Here is an 18,982-nt window from a genome sequence, read left to right on the forward strand (position 1 = left end):
CAAAATTCCCCTTTAGCTAGCAGTGAATGGCATTAGCCCTAAGATCAATTCCTTTAGAAAATGTAAACGCTTAGTTAAAAAAGAAAAAATGCAACCTTGAGCCAGGATGAAGACCAGCCTGCTGCCTTGTCCATCACAGACTCCCCAGTGGTGCTGATGAAGGGGATGTTCACTCTGTCTGGCTGCCGTCTTTCACTCTAAACTTTCTCTCCCTTTGGTTGATGTGGGGAGAAGGTGGGAACTCACGTCGACTTGCCTCCTCTGGGCCAGGCATTCACCCATATGCTTCTCGTCTACTCCTCGGGTTAATACTCTGAAGTAGGAATTATTAATGCTGATTTGAGAATGAGGAAGCTGAGACTTGGTGAAATAAAGAATTCCCCAAGTGTTGGATCTTGGGCAAAACCCTTTGAGTGCATGTTGCCCTCCCCTATATCACTTGATAATGACACCCAATATTTATGGGGTGCTTACCAGGTGCAAGGCAGTCTGTGGACTGAGGCATTTAATACTAGTGTTACAGGGTACAATACCAACCCTGTAGGGTGGTTGAAAATGACAACCAGGTGGATTGGTATCACTGTTATCCCTGTTTTATAGATGAGGAAATGAGTGCAGAGTAGTCAACCAACTCCCAAAAAGTCACAGAGCTAGAGAGTGGAAAATTCTAGAGCTTTCTCCCCCACTCCCTTAACCACTATCTGTGCTACCCCAATCGTTTAAACGATCTGTGTTAACTCAGCTGTTTCTGTGGTTAATTTCTTTATCTCAGCGAGCACAGTAGGTGACACTGAACGGCTCTATGGCACCTCGGAGACCCCTCTGCTGCTCTGTAACCGATCCAGGGGCACCTCCAGATTTCTAACTGTGCATCACCTTCCCTGTCCCCAAGAGCATTACCCCCATGAGGACACATCTGTCATTTGTTCTACCTACCATTTTGGTTTGGCATGAAGTCAACTTCTCTGAGCTGTAAACAAGACATTTAAAAAACAACAGTGACACAGTGATGACAGCTCTTATACACATTTAAAATGCATACATAATTTAACCCCCAGTTCTATGCTTGGTGCTGTACTCTGCAGTGGAGGATTCATGGGCTGACCCACATCATCAGAGCTCAGTTTGGGGCTAGGAAATCTCAGAAACCGTTTAAACATCCATCATTAGAGAGCTAGTTAAGTAAATTGAGGTACATCAATACTATCTAGCCAAACACACATAAAACCTGACAGGTAGCACTATATTGTCAGCGTTTAAGAGTCCTAGTCAGAAATCCCTCCCAGGGCTTCCCTGGTGGCGCAGTGGTTGAGAGTCCGCCTGCCAATGCAAGGGACGCGGGTTCGTGCCCCGGTCCGGGAAGATCCCACATGCCGCGGAGCGGCTGGGCCCGTGAGCCATGGCCGCTGAGCCTGTGCGTCCGGAGCCTGTGCTCCGCAACGGGAGAGGCCGCAACAGTGAGAGGCCCGCGTACCGCAAAAAAAAAAAAAAAAAAAAGCCCTCCCGTCCCAAACAGTCAAAGAAATGAATACATGAGTCCGAACGGAATAACAGACCAGTGTTGCTTGGGAAAAGCTGGCTTGAAACTGAGCCAAAACGGGCTTCCGAATATTCCCCCCATCCTTCTGGGTAACGCTTGAAGAAGAAAAGTACAGGTGGAGATGAAACAGCTGAGCAATGGCATTGAACACAAGGAGACTGTGTGGGGAACATCGTGGAGAACAGAGAGCTCCCACAGCGAGGGGCAGAGTACGGGACAGGTCCTTCTCTCCATTCTTCCCAGAAAGCGGAAGTGCCTATTTCACGGGCAGAGGCAACCACCTGCAGAAAGGAACGTGATCCCCTCTGCAAGTGTGTGCTGACCTGGGAACATTGCTGGGATATAGAGTTAAGTGTTAAAGGAGCAAGTTAATAAGACATAGCTGTGATCTCAGTCAAATTGTGTGTGTGCTCGTGTGTGTGTGTGTGTGTGTGTGTGTGTGTGTGTGTGTTCACACCAAAACTCTTAACAGAGGTTACTTCTGAGAGGACGAACAGGTGTGTGAAATTGACTTGCTACTTTAAATATTTCTGCAGTGTTTGTGTTTTTTATAAGAAGTATTTCTTTGGTAATTAAAGAAAGAGAGAGAGGAAGGCGAGAGAAAAGAAGAAGAAAACAAACAGATAATTACGCTCTCATAGAATCCGTCTGGAAATAGTAAAAGCAGCAGCAGCGGTAGTATTAATAGCTGGTATTTATTAAGTGAAGTTCTCTGTGTGCCACACTCTTCCAAGCACATTACTTGAACCGAGTCATTTAATTCTCATAGCAACCTGTGAGGGAGGGATTATTTACATATGAGAAAACAGGCCCTGAGATTTTAAGTAACTTGCCTGAGGTCACTAAACAGTTATCCAAGATCTCCATTTAAAATTAAACCTCTGATGAGCTAAGATACAAGCTCTTTTTTGTATGAAACAAAGCAAAACGGGAACTCTGTGGACGCCCCCAGCCAGGACCCCTGGCTCCATCAGGCAGAGTAAGTCTGGGGCCCACGGAACGCTTAAAGGCATGTAAAAATGTTTTAATTTCTTTTAAGATCAGAGGGAAACAAATGAACTTTTACAGTCAAAGAAAATATTTTATTTTTTCTCACATCAGAAAAAAAATGTTTTAGAACCCATAAAAATTTAAAGTTTGCTTAAGGTAGAAAAATTTTAAATATGGAAACATTTAAAGTCATATCCAGAAGAGGTTTTTTTTTTAATTTTCATTGGAGTATAGTTGATTTACAGTGTTGTGTTAGTATTGATATTATTATGGGGGGAAGGGTCCCAAAGGCAAACATGCTGAGGGCTCCACAAAAGTCTTATAACTAGCCTGTCCCCATTTGCGCTGCCCACCTAAGTTTCAATCACATCAAAGCCACATAAGCCCGCAAGTTTGAAGTCATTCCTAGCTCTCCCCATGGTCCCAACAGGCCTGCTTGCAGAAGGCCTGGGTGCCCACGTAAAGCTGCCCGGTCTATTTAGGTTAGCATCTCCCTGGAATCCTGGAGCCCCTGAGTGACCGGGCACGGGGAGTATGGAAATGGAAGAGAAATCACTATACGATAATTTGAAGTGTTACATAAGCAATGACAAGATACTGGCAGATACTTGAGCTGTTTCTTTAAGGGGAAAAAATGTTTGGAGAAATCCAATGCTTGTCATCTGGTTTCTTTAAATGATGATACCAGTTAAGGGTAGGTTCCTGTTAATAAATAGCAAAGGATACTAAGAGATCTTTGCTAGAAAACTCTTTCTTGCCCTTCTTTGGCAGAGCACAGAATAATTTTCAAATAAAGGTGTGATGGGCACTAGTCTTTGAATTTTTAACCCCCCAAGTGGAACTCTCAAATATTAGTTCACATTTTTGGGGGAAATAACTTATATAATAGTCAGGAAATGTTTTTGTTTCAAAGGACAGAAAGCCCAACTCAAATGGGCATCTACGGAGACTTTACTGCACCTTTTAACTGAACGGTGTGGAGGTAAATTTGGTCCAATGTGGCTGGATTCAGGAGTCAAATTGCTTTCCTCCGTGCTGGCTTCATTCTTAAAAGGTTTTCTCGTCTTGGAGGTGGTCCCCTAGATTCAGAAACCAGCAGGAAAGAAAGGACTGCTTTGCAATGATTTCAGTGAAATTCTGCAACTCTAATTGTAACAGGGAAGAGGTAAATCAGACTCCGCGTTGGATCTGTTTCTTTGACTTTAACCTTTGCTTTTCGTTGCTTTTGTTATTATAATCATACATAATGGCCTGCTGCAGGGAACCCTGCCCACCTGTGAATGGCTGCAAGAAAGAAGAAATTAGCATATCCCCTCCCCGAGGCTGGCCATTGCAGGAGTTGTTTTACAAGACTGATGGCCCTTTTTACTTTCCTTCCTCCCTGCCTCTCCAGCTCTATTCTGCCTTTTTACTTTACTTCCCTCTCTGATTCTATAAAAGACACTGGCATCCAGACCCGATCAGATGGTTCTTTTGGAGACATTAGTCTGCCGTCTTCTCGGTCTGCCGGCTGGCTTTCTGGATAAAGTCGTCTTCCCTGCCTCAACACCTCGTCTCTTGATTTACTGGCCTGTCATGTGGCGAGCAGAGCGAGCTTGGACTTGGTAACATTATTTGCCAGGTTTGGGTCAGAAGCCCATCTCTGGACCACTCCCTGTGGCCAGGAGGATAGGGCACTCTGAATAACTAAGCTTGGGTCACGTGCTCATCAGGTGGCTAGGGGTGGGTTAGCTTTCCCTGAATCACAAGGACTGAAAGTAACAGTGCAGAGGGTTCTACTCCAAAGGAAAATTCAAACCAAGGTGTTGTCAATCAAAGGAAGAGCAGAGGACACTGGGAAGAATAAAAAAGATGACTAGTGCAGTATGTATGTAATTGATAGTAAGGAGGATGAAACGTCAGTCTCCATTTAGTTACAGAGTTTGCAACATATGGCAAACAGCCAAAAAAGCCAAAGCAAAAACTTTAAATAAATTTTCAAATGGCTACACATTTAGCCATCAGAGAATACTGGTTGAAAGTTTGTTATCATTTCCTTGTTCATGCCTTGAAAATGTATGCAAAATTGTACCTTTTGGCTCTCTCTGAAGAAATATGACAATCGGGAGTCTGGATTAGTCCTTAAAGAAAGCTGGTCCCTGAATTCCTTCTGTTGCTGCACCTGGTTGCATGATTACAACTAGAGCAAATATGGGCCACCCAGCACTCTTCAATGCCTGCACTGAACTGACTGCATCACTGATGAAATCCACAGCAAAAAGTGTTTAAATTTTAATCAACCAGTCAATGAGAAAAACTGGGCTGTATACCATGAGTAAAACACGGTACTAGGCCACACACACACACACACACACACACAGAGAGAGACAAATTTGATGGAGAAATATTTCCTGTAGAAATAACCTTCATTTCTTTTGAAAACACCATAATCTGGGATACTATTAAGAATTTAATCAACAAACTAATTGGACTTTTTTGCAATTTCATGCCAATGAACATTGATAACCTCAATGGTTGCACTTCACACATGAGATTTGAATAGTACCTGGAAAAAAGAGAGTCAAAACAAAACTGCTCTGGTATTTTGACATCTAAAGGGCAACACCAGGCCTCCTAAGAGTGAGTCCAGCCTGGCTTTATAATATCCTGTGGTTCCCTTGTCTGAAAGGATGATTTAACTCAACAAGTATTTCCTGAATGCCTGTTATAGGTAGGACATTGTGCTAAGTCGGCCACAAGCAAAGCTGGTGCCGGGGAAGATGCAGGCACAGTAAGACACAGGTCTTGGCCTTACATCGCTTCCAGTCTAGTATGAGGACCTTAAACTTACACAGTAATGTACAGTGCAAAGTAAAATATGGCAAGTATCCCAAATCGAATGAAATGATTCAAATTGATAACATTAAATACTCATTTCAATATGCATACTACGTAACAGGCTTGGTCTAAAGTACTGAGAAAATAACAACAAAACACACAGGATCCCTGCCCTCATGGAGTTCATATTCTAGTGGCGGGAAGCAGACAATGGACAATTAAATAAATTATGAACTATGTCAGATTATTAAATGCTGTGCAAGAAAAATAAGCAGAGTCAGGGCATAGTTTGGGGTGAAGGGGAGTGCACTGTCATAAAAAATATTCAGGGAAGGTCTCTTTAAGCAACTAGCATTTGAACAGAGAAAAGAATTAATCCAGGGAAAATGTGTAAAGTGCTTTGTACCCCCTGGTGATTAGTAAACACTCAATAAATGCTATTGTTATTGTTATCATTATTATAATAAGGAGCCCTGAATCTGAGACTAGAGTGTAATTGCAATGAGCTTGATCAAAGAAAGCTTTGTGAAGGAAGGATATGGCCTTTGAAACAGAAAGGCAGGGTGAAAAGTCCAAATGGACACTAAGACCAGGAGATGCCCAAGGGCAGACCCATTGGTGTTTATCCTCCTGCAGAAATGTGATTTTTGTTTGGTGCTTTGTTGTTTTGTTTTAGCTTACCTTATCAAAACCTGAATTTGAGGCGACTATGAACAGAATGATAAAATCTAACAGCACCGAGGCCACACTGCAAATGGCAAACATTGTCTGGGCTATTCCCCCATAGCCCGCCCGCCTCATCCCATGATTACAATACCAGTTTGCAGCTTTTCAGTCTATTGTGCTAGTTTGTAGACCAAAATAGCATTTTGGATTGTTACATGCCATACTGAAAGGCTCTCACCACACCCCTCCACTGGTTAAACCATTCCAGGGTATCTTGTTGCTGTTTTAATTCTCATTTCCTGGTACACAAGGGAGGTTGAACAGCTTTTATTAGACATGTGCCTGTTTCCCAGAACTACTCTGGCTCCGGTCTACAATCAGATTCCCATCATGGAGGCATCCTGGAAAATTTTTCCTGAGGAGGGAAGAAGTGGGGAAGATAATTTATTAAAAACATAAGAATATGGCATAATGGGGATGGGGAAGAAAGGGCTATAAGAGGTCCTGGACCTGATGGCCTCTCTTTCCCCTGGGGCTTAGCGCCTCTCTTTATAAGGGGCTGGCGTCCCTCCTGTCCCCTCCCTCTTCCCCAGGATCAGATGCCTGTCTCTGAGATCTGACTCTTCACCTCCCAGGTTTCCTTATTTTAGCCAAAACCTGCTTCTCCAGTCAACTTGCAGAGACTCAAATGCAAAAGACAGAAGAGCCTTAGCTCTGGTCTCTGGCCTTCTCAGACCTGGAACAGCATCTGAAAACAAAGAATAGAACACAGTGGGGACCCCCGCTCACTTTTTTTTTTTTTTTTTTTTTTTTTTGCGGTACGCGGGCCTCTCACTGCTGCGGCCTCTCCCGTCGCGGAGCACAGGCTCCGGACGCGCAGGCTCAGCGGCCATGGCTCACGGGCCCAGCCGCTCCGCGGCACGTGGGATCTTCCCGGACCGGGGCACGAACCCGCGTCCCCTAGCATCGGCAGGCGGACTCTCAACCACTGCGCCACCAGGGAAGCCCCTCCCCGCTCACTTTTTAATAAGACACTGGTATTTCAGGGTTATATGGAATAAATATCAAAGTGACGGCATTGTCATTTGTTCTGGCACCGCAGTCACTGGGCCTCAGTCCGCCCCCAGCCCTTTTCAGTGCTCCTTTCACCAGCCTGGCTACTGCTGGCTCCTAAGCCTCTCAGTTCCTGATGAGGGAAAAGACTAAGTCGTGGAGGCTGCAGCCAGGGGTATAAATGGGGTGGAGGGTGGGAAGTGGGGTTCCTGGCAAGGAAGAGAAGATATAGAAGTAGAAGGAAAGGTAGGCCAGGGCCAGATCACAGAAGGCCGTGAATGCCTAGCCTAAAAATGTCATCTTCTGCCAGATACCATCAGGACAATAAATGATTCTAGAGCATAAGTGTGACCCAACCAGCTCTTACTGGCCATCACCATTTTTCTGGTGTCAACATCATCCCAAAAAATGCTGTTAAGAGCAACTCACACTGTGTTAATTCCTCCTCTTTGCTGTTTACACCCCTCAAAGGTTCGTGGAGCTCCTGTGTGTCACTCCCAGATTCGTCACCCTCAGAAGACAGCTCAGACATGTTGGGCTGCTTTAATCATTCCCTATAAATCAATCCTCTCTCCCCTTAATCATTTGGCTTGCTCTGAACTTGCTCCAATTTGTCTACATCTTGCTGGGACCAACGTGTCTGAAAGTAAACACACTGTTCAGATGCAGTGAGCTCTCCTCTGCAGACTCCACCGCCCGGAGAAATCCATGCAGGGCTCTGGCGGTGAGCGGAGCTGGAAATGGCCCGTTTCCAGTGTCCAAAGGGGCCATTTCTTTCTGTTGCAGAAGCAGACCGTTCGTTATTTTTAGCGTCTGATTGTCAGGCTGCGGCATTCGAAAGTTTGTGGTCGCATTACACATTCCAGAAAGTCACATTGCTGGTGATGTGCGGTTGTATCGATAGATGAGTAATTGCTCCCTGTCACGACCACTCTGTAAAGTTGTGTCTTCCCAAGTTGTGAAAGGCAGGACGTGAGGGTTCCTACCTGCCCAGCTGCCTTACCTGTCTGCTCCCTACTGGATCGGACCACCTGCAGCCTTTTGTACCAGCGCCCTCTGGTGGCTGGATGCCCCACACGCTGGGAGCTGTGGAAACAACAGGGACCTCACCTCTCACCAGAGCCCCTGGCTCCAAGCAAATGAGATGTTATCATTCCCATTTTAAAGACCAGATAACTGAGCCCCAGAGAAGCAGATATGTGGCTCACAGGGATCATGGATGGAAAAGAATAACAATAATCAGAATAACACCCCTAACGGACGTTAGCATAGCTCCTTAGATTTGCTAGGGCCAGGGACTGCAAATCTGAAAGGCAGGGAGGGTGGGCAGAGAGCTGGTGTAATATAGGGGGGTGCGACCATGGCCGACCCCTGCTGCTCAGTCCAGAGGGGGCAGCAGAGGTCCAGCTCTGCCAGGCAACTATGTAGGGCCAGTAATGTCAGAACTTCTGTTTTCTGGAGACAGACCGCATTTATACTTACACGTGAAATTTTTCTAATTTTAAAACAATGCGTGGGCCAGACAGAACGTGCTTGAGGGCTATACATCGGGCCTGCTCCCCCCAGCTTATAACCCCTGGTTTCCACAAAGCTCTTCTAGAACCCCAAGATACTGCTGCTGGCTTTATGCTCACTCTGCAGAGAAACCACTGAGGTGGAGGGAAGTTTGCAAATCTAATTAACCCTGGAAAGATGGTTCAGATGCAAAATCACGGGTTCTTTCCCCAAACAACACAGCCTCATATTTTACCTCGAGAGAGACTTCTTCTTAAGGGTAAGAAAACCTAGGCTCAGATGAGGGCTGTGCTAATGACAGATTGCACGAGGTCAGCTGTCTCAGTCTGGTCCTTTCAAGGCATGGTGTTGTCTTTTATTCTGCGCTATTTGTTTTCTAAAGACCTATGTCTATAGGCTGAAGGCCTCTGACTTGCAATTAGAACATGTGCTTGGAGTAGCTTTCAAGTAGCAGAGCTGTGTGTGCGCTCAAACATCCACACTGTCTCAGCTGGCACCTACTGTGATTCAAATCGAGAGATGGGAAACTGAGACACAAGAGCAAGATCAAACTTTAAGATAGCTGGCAAAGGGACACCTGAACTTGGCCTGCAGACTGATTTTGTTTGGCCCACCCAAAATGCTATATAATAATAACAGTAATATTAATAATAATAATACGGGCTTCCCTGGTGGCGCAGTGGTTGAGAGTCTGCCTGCCGATGCAGGGGACGCGGGTTCGTGCCCCGGTCTGGGAAGATCCCACATGCCGCGGAGCGACTGGGCCCGTGAGCCATGGCCGCTGAGCCTGCGCGTCCGGAGCCCGTGCTCCGCAACGGGAGAGGCCACAGCAGTGAGGGGCCCGCGTACTGCAAAAAAAAAAAAAAATAGTAATAATAATAATAAAGTAAACACGATTGCCAAAATTGGAGACCAGGAGATTCTACATAAAAATTCAAATTCCCATTTCTTTTGCAAAGGCCAAAAATCTGTCACGTTGGTTCTTTATTGGTACCTGGCAAGATCACCAGAGCTGGGTGGTGGCCACCCCCTTCCCAAGGCGCAGACACTCAGCAATTCTTCCTGGTCTCCACCTATTTCTGTTGTCTCCCTGAGGCCAAATATCAGTAACTATTTATCATTGTGATTTTGTCGTTCTTTTCATAAGGGAAATGAGATGTCTCCCGTAGCAATGTTTCTTAAAAGTGAGAGAACAGACTGAGAGAGCTTGCAAGAAAAATGGGAGAGAATATCTTTCTTTATGAAGGTGAAGACTATTGTTAACATATTTATTAAACGATGTAATGTTACTTTCTTGGTCCCTGTTCAGCACCTCTGAGTTTACCGCCCTGTTTTAGAGACTACCTAATATAGTCTAATATAGGTTAGTCTAGTAGACGGACTACCTAATTAGACTTAATCAGCCCAGTATGATGAATCAGCTGATCGAACACAAGACTGGTCAGAAAGAGAGCTGCAGCCTGCTGAGCCTCTGGCCCCATGGCAAGTGGCCATTTTCAACAGGGAAACACTTATGGTAAAAGAAGATCTTCTTTGTCCCTCCCTCTGAGGCCTTTTCTCAGTATTTTCATAGAACGCCAATTTCTCCATTCTCCATTGGCCTGAGACTTCCAGCTAAACACAGAGCCTATTTGAAATGCTGCGAATTCCCCCATAAGATCTGGTGTCCTCATCCATCCATTTCTGTGTCCCTCCCTCTGGCTTCTTGAACACAAGAACAACCTTGAGCAGTTTCGCCAGGAACAAGAAATAAAATCTGTGACGCTTTTAACATCCCTAAGAAGAAAGCAAACATTGTTCTTGCTTTTTCCTCCTGCAGTTACAAAGGACTGAAAATGGGCTGTTCATCCCTGTTTCTGCTTTATTTTGTGTTAGATTTGTAACTGAACCATAGTCAGCAAAATATAACCCCCTACTGTATTGATCAGATCATTGTTACCCATCCTTTTTTTAAATTTTTTATTGGAATATAGTTGATTTACAATGTTGTATTAGTTTCAGGTATACAACAAAGTGAATCAGTTATACGTATACATATATCCTCTCTTTTTTAGATTCTTTTCCCATATAGGCCATTACAGAGTATTGAGTAGAGTTCCCTGTGCTGTACTGTAGGTCCTTATTAGTTATCTATGGTATGTATAGTAGTGTGTATATGTCGATCCCAATCTCCCAATTTATCCCTCCCCACCCCCTTACCCCCGGTAACCATAAATTTGCTTCTACATCTGTAACTCTATTTTTGTTGTGTAGATAAATTCATTTGTACCCGTTTTTTAGATTCCACATATAAACGATATCATATAATATTTGTTTTTCTTTGTCTGACTTACTTCATTCAGTATGACAATATCTAGGTCCATCCATGGTGCTGCAAATGGCATTATTTTGTTCTTTTTTATGGCTGATTAATATTCCATTGTATATATGTGCCACATCTTCTTTATCCATTCCTCTGCTGATGGACATTTAGTTCGTGTCCATGTCCTGGCTATTGTAAGTAGTGCTGCAATGAACACTGGCGTGCATATATCTTTTCGAATTGCGGTTTTCTCTAGATATATCCCCAGAAGTGGGATTGCTGGATGGTATGGTAGCTCTATTTTTTAGTTTTTTAAGGAACCTCCATACTGTTCTCCATAGTAGCTGTACAAATTTACATTCCCATCAACAGTGTAGGAGGGTTCCCTTTTCTACACACCCTCTCCAGTATTTATTGTTTGTAGATTTTTTGATGATGGCCATTCTGACCGGTGTGAGGTGATATCTCATGTTACACATCCTTGAACTGACAAAGTTTGGGAGATGTCATGGGCTGGCAATTTGTAACTGTTGCTTTACAGGGAGGGGCCAGAATCCTAGAAATTGAGTTCTAAAGGAGACCTTACCAAAGATGTGGTCCTTAAGTTACAAATTCAAAGGCTTATCAGGACAAGTCACTTTCACGGGTCAAGCAAGCCTAGTGAAGACTCATAATGATCAAAGAAGGTACCTACACTCATCCCCAGCCAATTACAGACACGGAGGGATGTATGTGCAGTATTAGCAGATTTTCAAATTGTTCAAAAGAAGCCAAAAATCTGATACTTTGGTGAAATCTTCTGATTTCCCTAGGTCAGTAACTAATTCATATTTTGTTTTTAAATACTCTGGACCAAATTAGATATGTATGCAGAATAGATTTGGTTCAAAATTACCAGTTAAGATACCTCCAATCTGGTTCTAACTCTTCATTTTTGAAAAAGGAAACTGAGGATCCATTAAATGATATTCAAAGGACAGTTAAGGAAAGAGAGCTGGCATTCCCACCCACGCTGATTAGGAAGCTAAGGCGGAGCTGGTCCAAGAGATAAAACAAGAAAACTATTTCCCTCTCAAATAAAGAACAATGAGGTTTCTCAGCTTTTGCCCCACCATGATGATTCCTTCTCAGGGGAATAATAACCCATCAGTCAGAACAACCCATCTTAGCTCATTTTCCATGAAGGAACAAAGTTGAAACGTTTTCCTTTTTTTTTTTTGAGGAAAGTCTTTTGTGATGATACTAGGAGCAAACAATTACTAGGAGTCAGTCAGTATTTTTAGAATAAATGAAAAGGGGAATGAGTTACGTACCCACACCCACACATGCTCGAGAACAGTGGTTTCAGAGTTTGAGCACTGCCTTTGGAGGAATTACCCCTACATCTACTGAAAGTTCTGTATTGATGAAAACTGGCTCTACAGAGTTACTGATTAACAGCCAGTTTGGAGGTCTTGTTTTGTTTTCTCCTCTGTCAGGGCTCAGCAAACTATAGCTCATGGGCCAATCTGTTTCCACAAATAAAGTTTTATTGGGACACAAACACACCCGTTTACTTACAAATGACCATGGCTGCTTTTGTGCTACAACAGCAGAGTCCTGTAGTTGCAACAGAAACATTATGACTCACGAAGTCTAAAGTGTTTACTACCTGGTCCTTTACAGAGAAAGTTTGCTGACGGATATTATGGACCCATAATGCACATTGTAGGGCACACTTAATGTTTGGGTATAAGGGACTAAGAAGATGATATTGGGAACCTGGAATTAAAAACTCAAATGACTATAGAGGAAAAATTAAATACAGGCCAGGAGAAAACTGTTGTAAACCAGAGTGCCTTTTCTCCATCTCAAGGGCAACAGTACCTGCTCAGCCCCAGGGATTGTCACCCAGTGGCAAAGCAGGCCCAGTATTGTCAAATCCTTGGACTTTCCAGGAACATCCATAAATCTGGGTTTTTATGTGAAATCTCCGTTTTTTAAATGTTTAAGCAAACACTCTACAGGTAACTACAAGCGCCACCTCTTCATAATATCTATTGTGGTCATCAGGGGATGATCTTATCTTTCCCATTTCTGACCAGCCTACAGAAAAACGGATTGATGGGGAACAGAGATTTTGTGACAAAGTAGTAATTAGAAGGAATCTGATGTCCAAGGGCTCATTACCAGGTCTGTTTTAAATGCCAGCACCTTTTGTGTTTGCCTTCAAACAACACCAAACACCTAAATCACCGTAGTAAACACAGATAAAGAGAGACAGAGAGGTTAAAAGTATACTCATAATCTCTTGTTTTTTTTTCCTAAATGTGTTTGAAAGCAATATTGTCTCGTACAAACAATATGACCCCATTTCTAAAGCAATATTCATGCTAAGCTAGTCAGCTGTTAAATATACCCAGCAGTTTGCATTATGATGAAGCTAAGCCAGAGTTTCAATTATTTTCTGGACACATTTAAAATTATAATACTTTACTGGGTTAGTGTTATAGTTCATCCAAATTACTCACAAACTATCATATCAATCTCTTGCAATGGCTAACGCCTTACAGATCCGTGAAGTTAGGCGAAATAAGAGACTGGCCAGGGTAACGACCTTCATGCTGATGTTGTGTTTTCATGGGTCCACATCACTGATAGTGTGGATGGCTAATGATCAAAAGCTAGTTTTTGCTGCCCATGATATTTAGGCTAAAAGAAATAAGAAGGGAACACAGACCACTCTTTTTTTCCTTCTCCAAGAAAATACCTGGTTTGGTGCTAACATTTCCAGCAATCCACTGCACCCCACCTCCTTACAAATTTTACCTCTTCTGCCAAATGACTTCTTGGAAACTTGGCCCCAAGTACCCACAGTTGTCATTGCTATTTTTTCCCTTCTCCATGACACTGCTGCCAGCACCCTCTGAAACCTCAACATTCCTGCCTCTCCCCGGACACTCAGCTTCCGGTGGTGCACCTTGTTCCAGACCAGTGGTACAACTAAATTCATCAAGAGCAGGTCCTGTTAATCAGCAAAGATTTATGAATATTACCACCAGCAGTTGCTTGAAATTCGTGTCTTCCTAAAGACAGCCTGCTGTTCTGAGACCCTCATAAACAACAGGACCTTTTCATAACCTTCCAGGATACCATGTGCTCAGTGTGTCTGCGTTAATTTATAACTGGGCATCCAAAGGCTCTGTCAGTTGGCCCTTTGTTCTGAGGGACACAGGACACAGTGTCACTTAAAGAGCAGGAACCTTAGGAGCAGGCTCACTTGGGCTCACTCTAAATGCTAACTGGTGAGGCGATGAGGTTCTCCAAATGCCCAGAATCAGCCAGGGTGTCTGGAGAGCTAATACAAGACTTAGACACATGCAGACTTATAGAACAAGGTCAGATCCCAACAAATAAATCCATTAGAAGACTGTTTTAAAAGATTTCTTATTTTTTCAGGTTATCGTTGCGTTGACAAAATGAAGTAAAAGAAAACAAAAAAATTATCTATTTCTTTTAATAGTTTACCCTTAATATCTAGGGTTGTACTATCCAACAGAGAAGCCACTAGCCACCCGTGTTGATTTAAATGTAAACCTGAATCAATTAAAATGAAAAATTTCTTTCTTCATTGGAACAAGCCACGTTTTGAGTGCTTGGTAGCTACACGAGGCTAGTGGCTACCATATTGGACAGTTCAGACACTTCAGATTTCTATCATTGCAGAAAGTTGTGTTGAACAGCATTGATCTAGAGATTTTTGTTATTCAAAAGCAGCTTTATGGCTGCATTATCTATCTGTCTATTTGCCTATCAGGTGTTATTACAGCTTATGGCAGGGCTCCCTAGAGTATAACATGGGTACCACTGGTGGCACTCAAGATAAATTTCACGTCAAGGACCTTTTTTTTTTTTTAACTTCTGAAAGTTATACAGTTATTTCAAGGTGAATTAAAAAATATATGAGAAGAATTAGGCTGAGTGAAAAAAGTGAATCTCAGAAGCTTACATACGCAAAAGCTTACCTCCTCCATTTATATAACACTCCTGTAATGATAAAATTATCGAGATGGGAAACAGATTAGGAGTTGATGGGGTGGGGGGTGGCCGTCGCTATAAGAGGGTAGCACAAGACGTCCTTGTGATGCAACTCTTCTCTATTTTTTTTTGTAGTGGAGGTCGCACAAATCTACACATGTGATAAAATAGCACACACATGAGCGTAGGTAAAACTGGTGAAATCAGAATAGGTTGGTGAATTGTATCTGTGTCAATTTTCTGGCATTGCACTCCAGTTAAGCATGATGTTATCATTGGGAACACTGGGTAAAGAGCACATGGGATCTCTCCATTGTATTTGTTACAACTGCATGTGAATCTACAATTATCTCAAAAAAAGTTAAAATATACGTATATGACCAGTACATCAAATCCAAACTATTTGAATATAATTTCCTAAGATCAAACTAAAGGAATAAAGTGACAATTCAAAGAAAAAGTGGCAAAGAATAGTAAAGAGGTTGTGAATATGAAAATAAATGATGAGTGTGATACATGAGAGACTGAAGCTTGGAAAACTCTGACACTGCGATTAAGAAACAGACTCTGGAATGAGACGAAGCTGGTATCTAATCACACTGACTAGCTGTGCAACCTTGGGCGAGTTCCTTAACTTCTTTGAGACTCAGTTTCCTCATCGACAGAATAGGGATAATAACAGTACTGTTCTCATGACATTATTTTGAAACTTTGATGTGAAAATGTATGTAAAATGCTAGTTCATTCTCCAGTTCACCCTAAGAACTTTGTACATGGCTGTTATCATTGCATACGTGCATAAGAATTGGTGATGCTTAATTATTCATGAGATTGCTTAAATCAGGGTTGGCAAACTTTTTGTGTAAAGGGCCAGAGAGTAAATATTTTTGCCTTTGCAAGCCATATGGTTTCTGTTGCAGCTACTCAACTCTGTCATCGTAGCACAAAAGCAGCCATAAGTAAATTAATAGGTGTGGCTTTGTTCCAATATAATTTTATTTACAAAAACAGGTGGCAGGTCAGACTTGGCCTGCGGGGCATAGATTACCAATCGCTGGTTGAAATCACCTTCTATTGAACTCTGAGGGGAGTGAGAAGCTATTGCAGGCAGACCCACTCTTTTATTCCCCTTCTTTCTTTCTTTCTTTTCTCACTCACCACCTCCTACGCTTAGGGACCATTCCATTACTATGCCAGCCTGAGGTCAAGTCAAAATAGGCTTTGCTAATTGTCCTGCAGTGTGTACTTCTATTGATGTGAGCCCATCACAGGTCCCCCGGGTCTTGTACATAGTAGGCTCTCAATAAATATTGAGTGATTGATTGACCCATTAACAAAGAGAGCTGAGTCCCGACAAAAGTTAACGGAGATGGGATTGCCAGACCCCAGGTGCCCTGGGTGCAGAGGAGATGCTAATATCCTCGCAGCCCTCACATTGATTTCATACCGTAGAGACTGCACAGCATTTTATTAGAGATTGCATCATTTAATCATTCAAATCTTCACAACACTGCTATGGCAACTATTTGTAGCTGTGTTTTATAGCTAAGGAGACTGAAACTCAGAGACACCAAGTAGTTTTCCTAAAACTGTATGGCTTACTGTCAGAACGGAGACTTCAACACATTTGTCCCTATTCCAAACTCAAGTCTCTTTCTGTGATGTCACAACTGCTGCTAAAGAAATTTTTAACAAATGGAAAAGTGGCCTGGTTGCTATTGCAGTAATTCTGCAGTGTAAACTTTAAATTATAAAAGAAGACGAGGGAATAGGTTTAAATTCCCTCAACTTCGTGTTATTTGGAGTATAAATGAAAAATTCCATTACAGCAGTATTTGTGGTATAATTCCAGTTGTATCAAAGTACATGTAATACTATAAAATTATAATATATAATCAAGAATCTATATGACATATAGAATAAATATACATATTTGATTAAGTGTATATGTACACATTCACACACATATAATCTTAAAAAGAATGCAAGGTGGGAGTTGGAAATAAATGGCTCACAAAATACATTTAACCTCCCAACTTACTTTGGTCAACCTGCAAAACATTAATAAATTTGAATGCGTAGGCTTCAGATAGGGCAAATGCTCTCAGTTTATTACAGTTTCCACTCATCCTAAATGGCTTTTCCAATTCTACGAGTCTAAGATTCAAACAACCCACTTGTTTTTCCTCAAACTGGGAATGACTCTGCTGGAGGTGCAGAGGGAAGGGGCAGGTGGGATCCGCCTTCTCTCTGTGTCTCCCGGAGCAGGGGATGCCTGGAGAAGGCTGCCCACGGGCCAGTTCCACGCAGACCCAGCTGGGCCCACCTGGATTCTTCTTTGTCCCATTCCCGCCTCCACCCAGCCCTGTGAAGCTCCAGTCCCTTTCCACAGCAGATGACCTATCTCCCCACTTTACCACGGGTCTTGAGACTTCCCAGATTGTCTCTCCTGCTCAGTTTGTCCGACTCTTCCCACAGCCATTTCTCCTAACTTGCTGGCTCAGAAGAAAAAATAACGTTTCTTCAGATGAGCTGACAGCCCCACCTGCTTCTGCATGCTGCCTGCCCCCCTAACCTCTCTATCTCCTTTGAATTCATTTTTACTTGACCTGCAACACTTTCCCCTCTCCCTCTGCACATTGGCCTACACATCCTCCCTCTAAAAGCAAACAAATAAAACAAACAAACACAACAAAGCTGCCCTGCCCAAGCCTCCCCTTTGGCAGCTACCTTTCTCTTATCTTTAACCTGGAAACTTCTCTGAAGTGAGCCGTGTTCCCCTCCCTTCTCCCTGAGAGTCATCTTTTACTTCTTCCGTGCAGATGAGAGGGAACAGGTGTTTGCACTCTGGCACTACAGGCACACACACACACACACACACACACACACACACTCACTCCTAGCTTAGCTACAAAGAAGCCCAGCGGCCATGGGAGCTTTGGTGACAGGCCTAGGGTTTGGGTCTCAGGCTTGCCATAGCCGTATTCTGACAATGACCTTGGGCAGTGTCCCCTTATCTACAAAAAGGGTACAATAACATATTTCCCCTCCAGAATTGTTGCAAAGGTAAAATGAGATACTGTATGCAAAGCACCTCTCACATGCTATGTGCTCAGTAGCTATTATTGTATGTATGTATGTATGTATACGTGTATGCCAGTATAAATGTGTATGTATGTGTATACATATGTGTACATGTGTATATATGTATTATATATATATATAAAATCTCTTCCTTTAATTAGAATAGTCTGCGGTCAGTAAGCATGTCAAACCCTCACTGCCTTTCCCAGAGGACTTAGCATTGTAAGTTTCACTTAGAGGCGCTCTAATACACGTGTGTGAAACCAGTGAGCAGTTGAGAAGACACCATATTAACAAGGCTATTGCTATTATTTTAATAAAGCTCAGGTGTCTGAATGGCTTAGAGTTTCTCAGCCTCAGCAACACTGTCATTTGGGGTCGGGTAATTCTTTACTGTGGGCTGCTGTGCCCACATTGCAGAGTGTTTAGCAGCATCCGGGATGCATCCCACCAGATGCCAGTAGCGTCTCCATCATTCCCACCCCATCCAGTGGGAGACAGAAATGCCCCCAGATATTGCCAAATGTCTCCTGGGAGGCAAAATCGCCCCTGTTGAGGTGTCTGAAAACTCCACCTCCCGTGAAATGTAAATAAATAGCGGGGTCATTGTTTAGGGAATTGAAGCTCCAAGGGTGAGAAAAGGCAGGTGAGGTTTTGTGGTCACAGAAGAATCAGCTTCGAAAATGCAATTTGCTTTCATATATGCAGAATTTTTTCCTCCAACAAAGGACTTCAGGGGAGAAAACGCTGATCTCACACCGGCTTACTGAATAGAATTTTGCAAGCTCCAGGTCCACCTCTGTAAATCTTCCAAAAGAGAAAGCCAGTCGCTCAGAATCCTGAGTCTCACCAGATAATAATATATAAAGGAGATCCAGGGGAACCCACACGTTCCTAGGAAATACTTCAAAGTTCTTTTTTTTTTTTTTTTTTTTTTTTTTTTTTTTTGCGGTACGCGGGCCTCTCACTGTTGTGGCCTTTCCCGTTGCAGAGCACAG

At 43.0% G+C, this 18,982-nt stretch overlaps 1 protein-coding gene across 1 annotated transcript in view; it reads left to right on the forward strand.

Annotated features, from left to right (window-relative positions):
- Nucleotides 1-13,417: 13,417 nt before the first annotated feature.
- Nucleotides 13,418-18,982, forward strand: part of TSHZ2 (teashirt zinc finger homeobox 2) — a 31,539-nt gene continuing 25,974 nt past the window's right edge. The window contains exon 1 of the mRNA XM_007457607.1: nucleotides 13,418-13,471. Within this exon, the coding sequence (XP_007457669.1) occupies nucleotides 13,418-13,471 (54 nt within the window). The remainder of the gene's footprint in view (nucleotides 13,472-18,982) is intronic.

Source organism: Lipotes vexillifer, unplaced genomic scaffold (genome assembly GCF_000442215.2).
Source record: "Lipotes vexillifer unplaced genomic scaffold, Lipotes_vexillifer_v1.1 scaffold1186, whole genome shotgun sequence".
Taxonomy (NCBI): domain Eukaryota; kingdom Metazoa; phylum Chordata; class Mammalia; order Artiodactyla; family Lipotidae; genus Lipotes; species Lipotes vexillifer.